The sequence below is a fragment of the Bos javanicus genome, chromosome 12, assembly GCF_032452875.1.
Source record: "Bos javanicus breed banteng chromosome 12, ARS-OSU_banteng_1.0, whole genome shotgun sequence".
In the NCBI taxonomy this organism is placed as follows: domain Eukaryota; kingdom Metazoa; phylum Chordata; class Mammalia; order Artiodactyla; family Bovidae; genus Bos; species Bos javanicus.
This window is the reverse complement of record NC_083879.1, coordinates 53,765,416-53,779,403: the sequence shown is the minus strand read 5'-3', so window position 1 is coordinate 53,779,403 and position 13,988 is coordinate 53,765,416. Positions and strand designations below refer to the sequence as shown.

General features: G+C 43.0%; 1 protein-coding gene across 1 annotated transcript in view; it reads left to right on the top strand.

Annotated features, from left to right (window-relative positions):
• The window catches only part of OBI1 (ORC ubiquitin ligase 1), a 45,954-nt gene extending 37,958 nt beyond the window's left edge, over nucleotides 1-7,996 (top strand). The window contains exon 6 of the mRNA XM_061435171.1: nucleotides 5,241-7,996. Within this exon, the coding sequence (XP_061291155.1) occupies nucleotides 5,241-6,756 (1,516 nt within the window). The 3' untranslated portion in view covers nucleotides 6,757-7,996. The remainder of the gene's footprint in view (nucleotides 1-5,240) is intronic.
• The last annotated feature ends 5,992 nt before the right edge of the window (nucleotides 7,997-13,988 follow it).

The following is a 13,988-nucleotide window of genomic DNA, read 5'->3' as shown; positions in this document are numbered from 1 at the left end:
CCCAGAGCCTCTCTTGTTCCTCAAGAAGATGTTTCTGAAATTTGGTGGTCTTGGCAACCTACTGGGCTTGCTGCATTAATCCGTTTTGTTCAGACTACCATGGAGAACTAGAGAGGCAAAGTCACTCACTCAAGTTTCACAGCTCGTTAATGGCCACAGAGCTCTAGAGGTTCATTCATTTCACACCTGGTTCTGGCATTTATTCTTTTACCATATTTACTTCTTCTCACCCCTTCAAACACATTCTTTTCCTCCTTTGTGATGAGCTATGAGAAAATTTGGTCTTGGGACTTTTTCATTATTAGAGATGCCCTTATTCTAGTTATAATACCGCAGAGGTCAAACCAGTAGGACTTTCGTTTCTCTTACTTCTAGTAGGGACAGGAACACTCTTGTACCTCTGTTGTTTTTTGGAGAGGAGAGCCCTCAGCCAGAATGTGTACATCAGTTAACGCTGCAAGAGGGAAAATCCCTTAAACTACTTAGATTCTAGCAAAACATACTTCTGATATCAGATGCAGCTCCCAAACTGCTTTCTGTTTTCTCTGACGTAATGAAGCCTTTGGCCATCACCGCTGCTTTGAAAATCAAAGCCTTTGGTCTCTAATGGAATGTTTATAAAAATACTCTATTTTGAAATTTGCTCAGGAAAAGGAAGTATGGTAAATGATTTTAGAAATCCCTTTTAGAAATCCCTCTAGCTTGCCTTGGCATTGATTCATTTAATGTTATGTACTCTGGAAATATCTGGAATTAGAGAATAAGGAAGTATTAAAACCCAAGTTAAATAAGCTCTTATCCTCATTGTTTTCTTCCATGGAAGTATAGCATCAGTTATGCATCTCTAATTGTTATTCTGTATGAGCAAGTAAACTGTCTTTTGCCAAATTTAATATCAGTATCTAGGGTAAGCTAAGGAGAAGGCGATGGCACCCCACTCCAGTGTTCTTGCCTGGAGAATCCCAGGGACAGGGGAGCCTGGTGGGCTGCCATCTGTGGGGTCGCACAGAGTCGGACACGACTGAAGCAACTTAGCAGCAGCAGCAGCAGCAGCAGGGTAAGCTAAAAATATGTGAGAAGTCTCATGTGTTTTCATTCTCTTCCTAAGGTGAAAGTGGAAAGTTATTTTAAATGGAGTATAGAACAGCAAGCCTGTATAATAAGAACCCTACTGGTATTTCATTCTCTTGCTTTTCTTGGTGTCAGTAGAAAAAAAAGGAAATAAACAGTCAGATATATGGAACATTTAGTTTACTAATACAGTGACTCACAATACATGTAAAAGAGGCCCAAGGACCTATGGTGTTGGCTCTGTCTTGATGTAAAGCATTAATGTATCTTAAAGTAAGAAAATAACATTTATTCAAGAAATATTTAATGAGAAACTACTGTGACCAAGGAGTGTTCTAGGGAGCTAACCATGATTCCTGCTTTCCTGGGGCTTATATTCTAATGAGAAAGAGAGACAGAAAACAGATAAACTACATGGATCAATTAATTTAGTTGATCAGTTCATTGACTTAAATCTTTTGGTTTGCCCACCAGCCCAGGGTCTTTATTAACATGGAAAAAAGGTCTGACTATTCAAAGTATTATGAAGTATTGAAGTAGAACTTTGGAGAATTGAGGGCAGTGACCTTTTAGAAAACAGCAGCTCCATCAGTGACTCCTGGTTGCTTGTCCCTCTCAGATGTGCTTTGTTGCTGGCCTCTGTTGTTAGTTCTCATGCACTTTGGCTTTCTCTCCAAAGTAATACAAAAAATACACTTAGGCTATCATTTTGACTTCAACTCAGAACATTTGTTAACTAACTTTTTAAAAAAACATAATAATAACAAATGAGGGGCATCATCAAATATAGCATCATAAAATGACATTATATCTGAATTTCAGGCTAAAACCTAGAATCAGATCAGATCAGATCAGTCACTCAGTCGTGTCCGACTCTTTGCGACCCCATGAATCGCAGCACGCCAGGCCTCCCTGTCCCTCACCAACTCCCGAAGTTAGAATAAGAAGCTGCTAATATTTTGGGAAACATTCCTTATTTGTCACTACTGAGTCCCCAAGGACATCCTATGGGAATAGCTGATTTACTATCTAGTAAAATTATTTGATTTTAAATCAAATAATGATTTAAAATCAAATAATTTTGATTTGATTTTTTTTCCTTATCTGAGGATCAGTTCAGTTGCTCAGTTGTGTCCAATGTGACCCCATGGACTGCAGCACACCAGGCTTCCCTGTCCATCACCAACTCTTGGAGCTTACTCAAACTCATGTCCATTGAGTCAGTGATGCCATCCAACCATCTCATCCTCTATTGTCCCCTTCTCCTCCCACCTTCATTCTTTCCCAGCATCAAGGTCTTTTCAAATGACTCAGTTCTTTGCATCAGGTGGCCAAAGTATTGGAGTTTCAGCTTCAGTCCTTCCAATGAATATTCAGCACTAATTTCCTTTAGGATGAACTGGTTGGATCTCCTTACTGTCCAAGGGACTTTCAAGAGTCTTCTCCAACACCATGGTTCAAAAGCATCAATTCTTCAGCACTCAGCTTTCTTTATAGTCCAACTCTCAGATCCATACATGACTGTTGGAAAAACCATACCTTTGACTACATGGACCTTTGTTGGCAAAGTTATGTCTCTGCTTCTTAACATGCTTTCTAGGTTGGGCATAACTTTCCTTTCAAGGAGCAAGCATCCTTTAGTTTCATGGCTGCAGTGATTTTGGAGCCCCCAAAAATAAAGTCCGTCACTGTTTCCATGTCTATTTGCCATGAAGTGATGGGACTGGATGCCATGATCTTAGTTTTCTGAATGTTGAGTTTTAAGCCAACTTTTTTACTCTCCTGTTTCACTTTCATCAAGAGGCTCTTTAGTTCTTCGCTTTCTGCTGTAAGTGTGGTGTCATCTGCATGTCTGAGGTTATTGATATTTCATCTGAGGATAGTTTTATTATTAAAGTTGCATAAGAAAAAAGAAGTTTTATCTTGGTAAGCAAATTTAAGACTGTCACTTTTGCTGTTTGCATTAACTAAACATGCTGCACAGTTTATCTGTTAAAAAATACGTGGGTTTGATTATGCCAGAGTAGTTACAGTCAGGAACTCACAGTTTTGTTTTGTTTTTTTAGCTCTTTGACTAAGCTGTGCAGGGTATTTGGACCCTGACCAGGGATTGAACCCATACCTTCTGCATTGAAAGTATAGTCTTAATTAACCACTAGACAACCAGGCAAGTCCCCAAACCCCACAAATATTTTTGCTGAATGAACTTAAAGATCTTTATTCACCTTTTAAAATTCTCTTACAGAAACTGCTGCTCTGTCAAATACCACCTTTACAAACCAAAATTATTTTTCTTTGGCTAAGAAGGAAAACCACCCATCATTGATTTAACCAAATACTCGTAATCGTAAACTTTGTCTTTAAAACAAGGAGGCTACTTATTGTAGTTGCTTTTATTTTTGTTATGGTGCCTGCTTGATTTTTAGAAGTTGAAGGGAGTATGCTCTTTTTTAGGAGTTCAGTTAATTGCAGGGAATAGATGAATATTCAGCAACCTGTCTTTTAAAGCCCTTTCTAATCCTGAGATTTTATGAGTCTATATTTACCTTTGCCCTTATTCTTATCCCTTAGTATAAGAGCAGGAATCATGTTAGGGGAGAATTGGGGAATGAATTGGGCTTTAGTTTAGGAGGAGTTGATGGGTGCTGAGTGGGAGTCATAGAACATACAGTGGTTGACTCAAAGAGGTACTGCTGCTGCTGCTGCTAAGTCACTTCAGTCGTGTCCGACTCTGTGCGACCCCATACACGGCAGCCCACCAGGCTCCCCCGTCCCTGGGATTCTCCAGGCAAGAACACTGGAGTGGGTTGCCATTTCCTTCTCCAATGCAGGAAAGTGAAAAGTGAAAGTGAAGTCGCTCAGTTACTGTTGACTCCCTCTCCTTTTTTTTTTTTTTAATACTTAGTACATTGTATTAATTTTAATTATTTTTGTAATTAGGGAAAAAAAGAAAGAAAAATATAAACCCATAGATTAAAACAAGTTTTAAAAATCACCTTCTCAAGTACCTTGCTCCAAACAGACAATCCCTGAATTCTTTAAGATGTATCTCTATTTAAGTCGTTGGAAAAAATGATTAATAAAAAGCCTTTTAAAACGCTTTTGTGGAGAGAAGTTATTTTTCATGGGATTAGAATATAAAACCTATGTTTATTGACTCCTATGAAGCAGTTTCCTGAAAGATGGGATTTTCCTTGGTGGCCAGATCAGATAGAATTTATGGTAGATATTTTATGTCCCTTGGAGCTGGACAGTCCTACCAATGATTTTATCATCAGCTCCAAATATACCACCAGCCATACATTTGGTACTCAAAAACTGCTTTCTGAGCCAAACCCAGTACTCATTCTTAAGGAAATAGTGAACACAAGATAATCCCAAGTGAGAGGAGTGAATTATTGTTGTGTTCTTTTTCTTATACTTTTCAGAAAATCTGAAAATGTTTATTGTGTATTACATTGGAACCTCAAGCACTGACTTTGTATCTCAAAGTTAGAAGAAATGAGATTGATGTCCCACACGGTTGTAAAATGCCAAAAATAAGTAGAGCTGAAATGAGTTAAAGCCCAGTATTCAGAAAGGCCAAGTGAAAACTTCAGATCAAGGGTAGATGTAATTGAAAGGGTCCAAATAAGTATTTAAAACCACTCCCTGCTGGAACTGCTAAGATTTCTGAATTTCAAATTGGTATTTTATGTTTGACAAGGTGACATTGTATAAGAAATGTATTGTAAAACACTGCTGTACGATAGGAAAATGATTGAATGTAAATATTTCAAGATGTGGACCACTGTTCAAATGTTATCATAAATCTTTGCCATTGTTTTAGGGTATAACTCTTCATGCATATATGAGCTGAATTGACAGTGCCAACACTTGGGGAGGGAAATCATCAGCAAGTTTCCGCCTCACTGTCAGCACTAGCGTGATTTGACCACAGAAGTATCCTATTAGGTCTTTCCTGTTATTATAATATGCTTGTAATTACATCAATGGGGGAACCCTCTTTTGAAGATACTATATCTGTCCTTGCTCTTATCCTCTTCATTGAGCAGTCTGAAATGTCACTGTTACATGAAATTAGGATGGGTGGGGACAGTTTGCATTCTTAAACTTTAGAAAGAAGAAAGCTTAAGCTGTAAAGTTAACTATCCTTCCATTCCTTGCAGGTTTGGAAGGTTTACAGTAGCTGCTCTGCAGTCCAAAGTAGAGCAGTATGAACGTGAAACCAATCGTCTCAAGAAAGCGCTGGAACGAAGCGATAAATATATAGAGGAACTGGAGTCTCAAATTACACAGCTGAAGAATTCAAGTGACGAGAAGGAAGCGATGAATGCCATTTGTCAGAGAGCACTTTCTACAGACGGCAAGGGGAGCAAAGGCACCGAGGAGGATATGGCATCCAAGAACCAAGGTGATGGTGCCAGAAAGCAGCTTGGCTCAGCCACTTCGAGTTCTCACCTGGCAAAACCTTCTAGCAGTTCTGTCAGGCAGGAAGGCACCAGCAAAACAGAACCAAATTGTTCTAAGAACCAAGACCTGTATCAGAAGCGAGTGGAAACAATGCTCACTGTGACAGATACAAGTATGGATACCTATCTGGAAAGAGAATGGGGAAATAAGCCAAGTGACTGCATGCCCTACAAAGATGAAGAACTCTACGATCTACCAGCTTCCTGTGCTCCTTTGTCCCTTAGCTGTCTTCAGCTCAATACGCCAGATAATAGAGAGAGCTCTGTAGTCAAAGCAGGAGGTTCTAAAAAGCAGTCAAACCATCTCAGAAAATTGATGTTTGATGAGTTCTGTGATTCTCCAAATGTGTGTAATAAAGATTCTTCAGAAGATGATAGAAGTGAGAGTGAAAAGAAATCAGAGTGTTTTACTTCCCCGAAGACAGGGTTTTGGGATTGTTGTTCCACAAGCTATGCCCCCAGCTTGGACTTTGAAAACTCAGAGGAGAACACAATAGCAAATTGTGTTGGAGAAATTTCTTCAAAATTGAGTGAGAAACCAGGTTCGTGTTTATCCAAGAGGTTGAATTCCCTCCGCTCTTTTGAAATGAATCGGACAAGAACATCCAGCGAAGCATCAATGGATGCAGCTTACCTTGACAAAATCTCGGAGCTGGATTCAATGATGTCAGAGTCAGACAACAGCAAGAGCCCCTGTAATAACGGTTTTAAGTCGCTGGACTTGGATGGGTTATCAAAGTCATCTCAGTGCAGTGAATTCCTTGAGGAAACAGATAAGTTGGAAGAAAGAACTAAACCAAACCTTTCTAAAGGTTCTCTAACTACTGATCAGTTGGAAAATGGAAATGAATGGAAACCCAGTTCTTTTTTTCTCCTCTCTCCATCTGACCAAGAAATGAATGAAGATTTTTCACTCCATTCCAGTTCGAACCCAGGAACCAATGAAATCAAACCACCAAGTTGTTTGTTTCAAACTGAGTTTTCCCAGGGTGTTTTGTTAAGCAGTACAAACCGGCTATTTGAAGATCAGAGGTTTGGGTCATCTTTGTTTAAGATGTCCTCAGAGATGCCTGGTCTTCATACCCACCTTCAATCTCCTTGGTCTACTTCTTTTGTGCCTGAAAAAAGGAATAAAAATGTGAATCAATCAGCAAAAAGAAAAATCCAGAGCAGCCTTTCCAATGCCAGCCCATCAAAAGCAACTAAAAGTTGACAATGTCATTTATGTTTTTGTCCTGAGAGGAATATAAGGTTTTAAAGTTACTTTTTTTCCCCCTCATAAAAGCTCTGTACAATTTTGAATTGATAATCTTTAGTCAGGTGTCAAGTCAGAATGGTGGATTAGCCTGTACCCTGGATACTTTTGTTCATTTTGAAGAGTTTAGTCTTTCATTTTCATTTAGGGATCTTTTTGACCAGAGAAGTTAGGGAGAGGGTTCCTTTTGTGTCTGGTTTGGGTATATTTTGTTTTCTTGAATCTTGATTCATCTATTCGGATACAGTGACCTATTAGTAAGCCTCAGTTATCTTCAGAATTTGGATTTCTTAAATAAAAGCTTTGGTGCAGTCTAAATACTGTTCATAAGACAGTTTTCTTTAAAGCTTCCTAGGGTGGAAATTATTTTTCCTGCCCCTTTTTATTTATGTTTAGTGATAGTCTAACTTTTATTCACGGAGAAGGCGATGGCACCCCTGTTCAAGGCCACGATGGAGAAACAGCACTCAAACCTTAGTCCAGTACTCACTGGCTTTTTTTTTTTTTTTAGGTTTTACATAAATGTTTGCATTTTTAACAATGTGTTTTGTCCAGTTTTTGTGAAAATGTGTTGCTAGTAAGAGAGAATGCATTTTGTTTTATGTCTGGTAGCTTTCATTCTTTTATCTTTTTGTGTGTGTTGAAAGTCAGAAATTTGCCTACTTTAGCAAGAAGTTAGGGAACAGTTGGGTTTGGAGAAGATTAAACATGGTAGCTTTTCATTATTTCAGATACACAGGTGCAAAAGCACTCATTGCCAAGTTCTTGATCCACTTATGTCCCAGGGGAGCTTTCTTTGGCGTAGTAAAGTTCTTGTTTGCATGTTACTGTTCTTTATGGAAACTCTGTATGCATGGTAGCAGTCTTGCTTGCACTGTTTTACTTACTTAAGAAAAAGAAGTTTCAGTTGGCTAAAAGATTATCTTTTATGTAGGACAGAAAAAAGATGGTTTTTCATGAAGAGTGTTGAGAGGAGGGTGAGAATAGGTGAGCTAAGCACAATTTTTAATTTAGGTTCTTAAAAGGTATATTCTAAACATGTTTGGTATGCCCGGATAGGCCTTTAAAAATGGTTTGTATGTTAATGACTTGTTTATCTAATGTGCACTGAACATTTTACATTAATACTGTACTGTTTTACATTAATACTGCATGCTTTTCTATGTGAACTGAATAAAGGATGTCATAAACACTGTAATCCTTGATGTTGTCCCATGTTGAATTAGCCTACAAAGACCAGTACAACTTAGCATTTTTTATTGTATTGCTCTTATTATACAGGGGTTGGCAAACTGTGGCCAGTGGTCCCAGTTCTGGCCTGTGCCTGTTTTTGTGAAAGGCCTGTGAACCAAAAATGTTTTATACATTTTTAATGTTTTTTTTTTTTTAAATAAAAGAACTTTGGAAATAAAAAAAAATCCAAAGAATATTTCATAACACAGGAAAATGATATGAGGTTTAAATCTCAATATTTCTAGACAAAGTCTTGTTAGAACACAGCTACACGTTTTACATTTTATCTGATAGGACTGCTTTAGCACTGGTAGAGCAGAGCTGAATAGTTGCAGCAGAGACCTTATGGCCCACAAAGCCTAAAATATTTACTATTTGGCCTTTTACAGAGAAATTTGCTGACCTTTGTTATAATTGACTCAGGATTCAATGAAACCATAGAAGTATAAAAAAATCATTTTTATGAGTTGGAAAATCATGACCTCTGCTTTTAGAAGTAATAAGAACCGCCCCTCCCCCCACACACAAAAGGCTTACTGTAAAGTATAATTTTTGTTCTATCATATTTTTTCTAATAAGTATTTGTGCATGACTTTGTCTTTCTGATAATCTTCACGTTAATGGATAAACTTTCATAGATACTGCCATTTAAATATCTTAGACAATGTGGATATGCATTTGAAATTATATTAAATGTAGAAATCTAAAATCTTTCTGAATAGAGTAAACTTGGGGGTAAACCTCACTCTAATTCTGTCTGTAATTTTTTTATTTTTCACCATGAGTGTGTTAGTTTTTAATACAAACTGACACTGTGTCATGGAAATGCAGAGTGTGTAGCCTAATTGACTAATGCCTAATGGGGGTGAGGGTGTCTCTCTTGGGCTGGAGTGTTTCCCAGCTGCTTCAGAAACACTGCTTCATCCTCTCCAAAACACTATCTCATGTATCATATTAAAATAACCTGACATTACTCAATTAAAGGAAATAATCGGAAGGATTTGATTTTAATGACACTTTTGTACTCCTAACCTCTTTACCATAATTTCAAAGGTCATGACAGATATGGTAGTCTCATTTTGTTGTTTAGTCACTCAGTCACGTCCAACTCTTTTACAACCCCATGGACTGTAGCCCACCAGGCTCCTCTGTCCATGGGATTTTTCAGGCAAGAATACGGGAGTGGGTTGCCATTTCTTCTCCAAGGGAACTTCCTGACCCACAGATTGAACCCGAGCCTCCTGCGTTGACAGACGGATTCTGTACCACTGAGCCGCCAGGGAGGCCCAGTCCCATTTTAAAATATATCTATTGTATATACACACTCAAAACAAACAAAACCTACCTTTTACTGATACCAAGTACTCTGCTAGCCTCTGTCTTCTGTAATCTTTTCAAACTCTGTGAGCCAAGAATTTTCTCCAGTTTACCAATAAGTGAATTGAGAATTAGTGATCACACAGCTAGAATGGGCTTAGAACCCTGTCCTGGAGCTGGGCCTCAGACTCCAGAGCTTATAGTCTTCATCCCTCAAGCATCAGATGCACGGGAGCTCACATTTGCAGGCCAAAGGATGAGTGGATTTGAAATTTCCAAGGATTCTTTTTAAAGTAGTATTTTGGAAGTATTAGCATGTTTCTTTTCAAGTAGCATTTAATTCCTGCCTGTGCCCTGGATCTAAGGCTGCTCCTAAATGGAAGCTCAGTGATGGGGATTGTGTGTGTGCCACTTTTAAGTTTATAAAGATTCACATTAACTCTGACATTTAGATGAATTTCAAAATAGCACTAAGGCTAGGTTTGAAAAAGATGTGCAAGTGGTAAAGGGAAAAGACACATCACTTCATGTCCTTATAAAAACAGTACCTTTTGACTGCTCATCTCTTTAAAATGCTATGGCTAAGCAAATGTGGCAAGATGCTAGGTATTTTTTTGACATGACCTTTAGTGTTTATCTTTTAATTTTTAAAATCTCCATCCCATCCAAAATTATATGTCTTTTTCCTGTTTTAATGGATCAACTGAGACCTAAAATGGCAGACATTAAGATATATAGCCCCTTAATATCAAATCTGCTGTGTGTTCTTATAAACTCATATTTACACTGGTTTGAAACCTCTAATGGTACCGCTGAACAAGGGAAGAAATTTGGTCTTGATTCTTAAGCTGTTTCAGGAACTTGTTTCTATATACTTGAATGGTATTCAATTATTCAAAGTGTAATTCATGCACTAGAATTTTCCCCCCTCATTTTTGTACCTGTGAATGACGTAAGTACAGAACAGTTTTATTTCATGGAGTTTGGCCTTTTAGATTAGAAGGGTTTCCTGAGGCCTCATAAGAAGGTCTCTGTTCCTATTCCAGGGAGTCCTACCACAGTCTTTGCCTATCATGATGTAACCCGATCCTTTTAATAATACTTGGCAGAGAGAAAACCTTTTAAGCAATGATCTCAGAGTGCATAGTGAACATTTATTGCCTAATTCTCGGAACCCCACTCAGAGAGGAAGCATCTATTAAGTTGCAGTTTTCTTTTAAGAACCCATCTGAAGCTTAGGCTTGGTTGATCAGTCTGCTGTGACAGAGGCAGTCTAGAATGCCTTTGAAGCTCCACTTCTTGAAACTAAGTACATTCCTAGGTCTGCTTTGTCTTAACAGGGAGTTGCTGCTGCTGCTGCTAAGTCACTTCAGTTGTATCCGACTCTGTGCGACCCCACAGACGGCAGCTCACCAGGCTCCCCGTCCCTGGGATTCTCCAGGCAAGAACACTGGAGTGGGTTGCCATTTCCTTCTCCAATGCACGAAAGTGAAAAGTGAAAGTGAAGTCGCTCAGGCATATCCGACTCCTAGCGACCCCATGGACTGCAGCCTACCAGGCCCCTCCATCCATGGGATTTTCCAGGCAAGAGTACTGGAGTGGGTTGCCATTGCCTTCTCCGTAACAGGAAGTAGATCCTCTCTAATGTTAGTTGGATTACCCAAATGTGTAGAAGTGTGCGCCTAGTGTGACACATAATTTGAGGATGTAAAGATCCAATACCCCAAGGAAAGGATTTCACATAGGAATATACCAAAGAGAACCTAGGTCTGGCTTACTCTAATTCTTATATAACATTGGTGAGTACAAAAGTGTCTGCGCCGGGGATAGCCTGGAGCAGAGAGGAAACCTGGTGGCTTCCGAAGTGCTGTTTGTATTGGGTCTTTTAAGGATGGATGAGAGTTTGATGCAGAAGAGAACATCTACTTCTGCGTGTGTATCCGCTATCCTGCAAGTGGGCGCCTATTTCTCAGACGTCTCAAAAGAGGTGCTGAAGAAACCCTAATAGGGCTCCTGATGGACAAAGGCTTCCCGATTGCTTCAGCCTGCGCTGTCAAGTTTGGCTTTGGTCCGCCTCCTCTGCGCGTCCCCTGGGACTCCAGGCTCGCCCTCGCCGCCAGAACCGGCGGCCTGCCGGCGAGACTGTGACTCCCTGGGCACTGGAAGGCTCAGGAGGTGGCAGGGCTGGGCCATCATCTGTCCATTAAGCCGAGGCTTGGCGCTCCGAGGGCCGCAAGGCGCGACCTCGCTTCACTCACCGGGTCATCTTTGTGCTGGGGGTGGGGAGGTGAGGTCTGGCCCGTCTGTCTGGGCTGCGATCCCGCTTTCTTTCCTCTGGTTCCGGCGAACCCCTCCTTCCCGGATTCTCGAAGCCAGTGACGCTCCCCCACCTCCCCCAGGTTCTCGGGACTACAGACCTGCCCGCGCCCCTCCAGCTCGAGTTTCCCGCGCTCTCGAGGGCGCTCTCAGAGGCTCCCGTTCAGGATCCACCCAAAGAAGGGACACGCGCTGAGGATTCCTTTCATTTTATTACTACTCGCGAAACCTGGCGATTAAGACGCGAAACCAACAAAGAGTTTTCTTTCCACCTTAACCTTGCACACAATCCTTTAACAAATTAATTAATCCTAATGAATTAACACTTCATTTATTTAAACGCGCTACAGTCCATGAATTAAATTTTCATGCAGTGATTAAAGACTGTTAAAATATGCATGATTTCGTTAAAATTTTATAATAAATCAGGGCAATGTGTTACATGACAAGGCAACTATTTCCCAGTCCCTCGCAAGGGGCTTTGATTTGTGCAGGCAGCGGGGAGGAGGGGCGGCTGACGACGGCGCGGGCGAGCGTTGGAGCCGGGCGGCAGGACCCAGCTCTGCACCTCGGCGTGCGCACTCGGCTTAGCGCTTTGCTCCGCGGCGTTGGGACCCTCCTGGGAATCCCGCTCCTGCAATCAGAGCCGAGCCTGCGGAGTGCGATGGGCGCTCGTCTCTCCGTCCCCGGAACTGCACTCGCCGGGGGCTGGGGTCCTCCGGTTTTCTTTAGCTCGCGCGAGCGCGCGTTCGGGTAGGAGCGCTGCGCCGGCGGCTCTCCGGGGACAGGAAGGCGACACAACTTCCATCTCGTCGCGTGGGGTCAGGGAAGCGGGTGTCTACTGTAGAGTTGATGGGTTCGTTGCTGTTCTTAACCAGGAGACCTCGAAGCCCCTTCTCTGACCAGCGCGATCTCCCTTTTCGGAAGGGGCCGGGGCGGGGGAGGTCTGCTTCCCTTGGGACCTAAACCCTAGGGGCCCTGTGACCAAGCTTAGTGGTCCCACCCTTGTCACTCGGAGAGCGAAACTGGTTCTGGCAACTAGCGGGAGGGGAAGGCCGGCCCCTGTCAGGACGGAGACGCGGTCATGCATCATCCTTAGGGCTTTCACAAGGTAGGTGGGTTTAAGTCCACCGAGGGGTTAGGGTGGAGGTATATATACATGGATATCTACAAATGTAACGGCTAAGAGTAATAATGACCAGCAGTGAACTTTACTGCCTCATCACCCAGGTCGCAAGTGTATCAAGAGAGTGGGGTGGTCGCAATGTTCCCAACGGACGTTGCCTTTGAATTAAACGGCCAGAGGAATGAAAGCAGTGGGTTATCCATCGGCTTCCTCGAGAACCTCCGCCGCGGGTCCTAGCCCGGAGCTTTACAGGAGTTGATCATCACGGGCCTCAATAACTCACCCACGGCCTTTTGGGACCGAGCGAGACAAGCGGCCTGGGTGCAGGTGGGAGAGGAGGTAGAAAAGGAAGGAAGAGGCCTTCGGGAAATCTACATGCTCTCGCAACGAGAGCCTGGCTATGGACTTGCGCCTTGAGCTGGGCTGGGCCTCGGGGGTGGCACAGGACTGGGCAACCGCCCAGGATCGCCTGGCTGGCAGAGCGGGCCGGGCGGGCCAGAAGGCTGGGCCGGGATGCGCGAGGGGTAGAGAGGCCCTGGGTCAGAGCAGCCCAGGCTTGGCGCTCGCACCGCCGCCCGGAGGGGAAGCAAAAGTCCGGCAAGAGTCCCTCCTCTGTCCCACCCTTCGAACAGACGGTGTCGGAGGGGGAGGGGGTCTGAGGCCCAAGTGCATTCCCTCCTCCAAGGACCGATCCCGACCCCCCAGTTCTAGGCCTGCCACTTCCCTGCTGACCAGTTCAGCCTCATCGCTGAAGACAAGCCAGGAGGCCTCGGAAGCCGGCCAACTCCGGGTTCTGGCGACTTCCCCCCGCGCAGGGCGCTGGCTGCGCGGTGAATGGGCCGAGTTTCTGGGCAGGAGCCCAGCGGAAACGGGGCGCCCCTGATCTGCGAGGAGCAGAGCTCCCTCTGGGGGCGCCCGGGCTTGCAGGTTGGCCCAGCTCCCCGGGTTTGGGCAAGAACGTGGGGTCCGACCTCCTCCCCTTGTACACACACAATCTCCACTCCAGTGGACATCCCTCAGGACCGCCCCCACCCCCATCCCCGTCCCTGGACGTGGATTAATAAATCGGGTTCAACCCCGGGGCGGGGGGCGGGGGGGAGGTGGGGGGAGGTAGGGGCAGATTGTCCCCGCGCTCCTCTGGAGAGAGAAAGGCTGCCCCGCAGGTGGCAGCTGTGGAGTGTGTGGGGAGGGGGTGGTC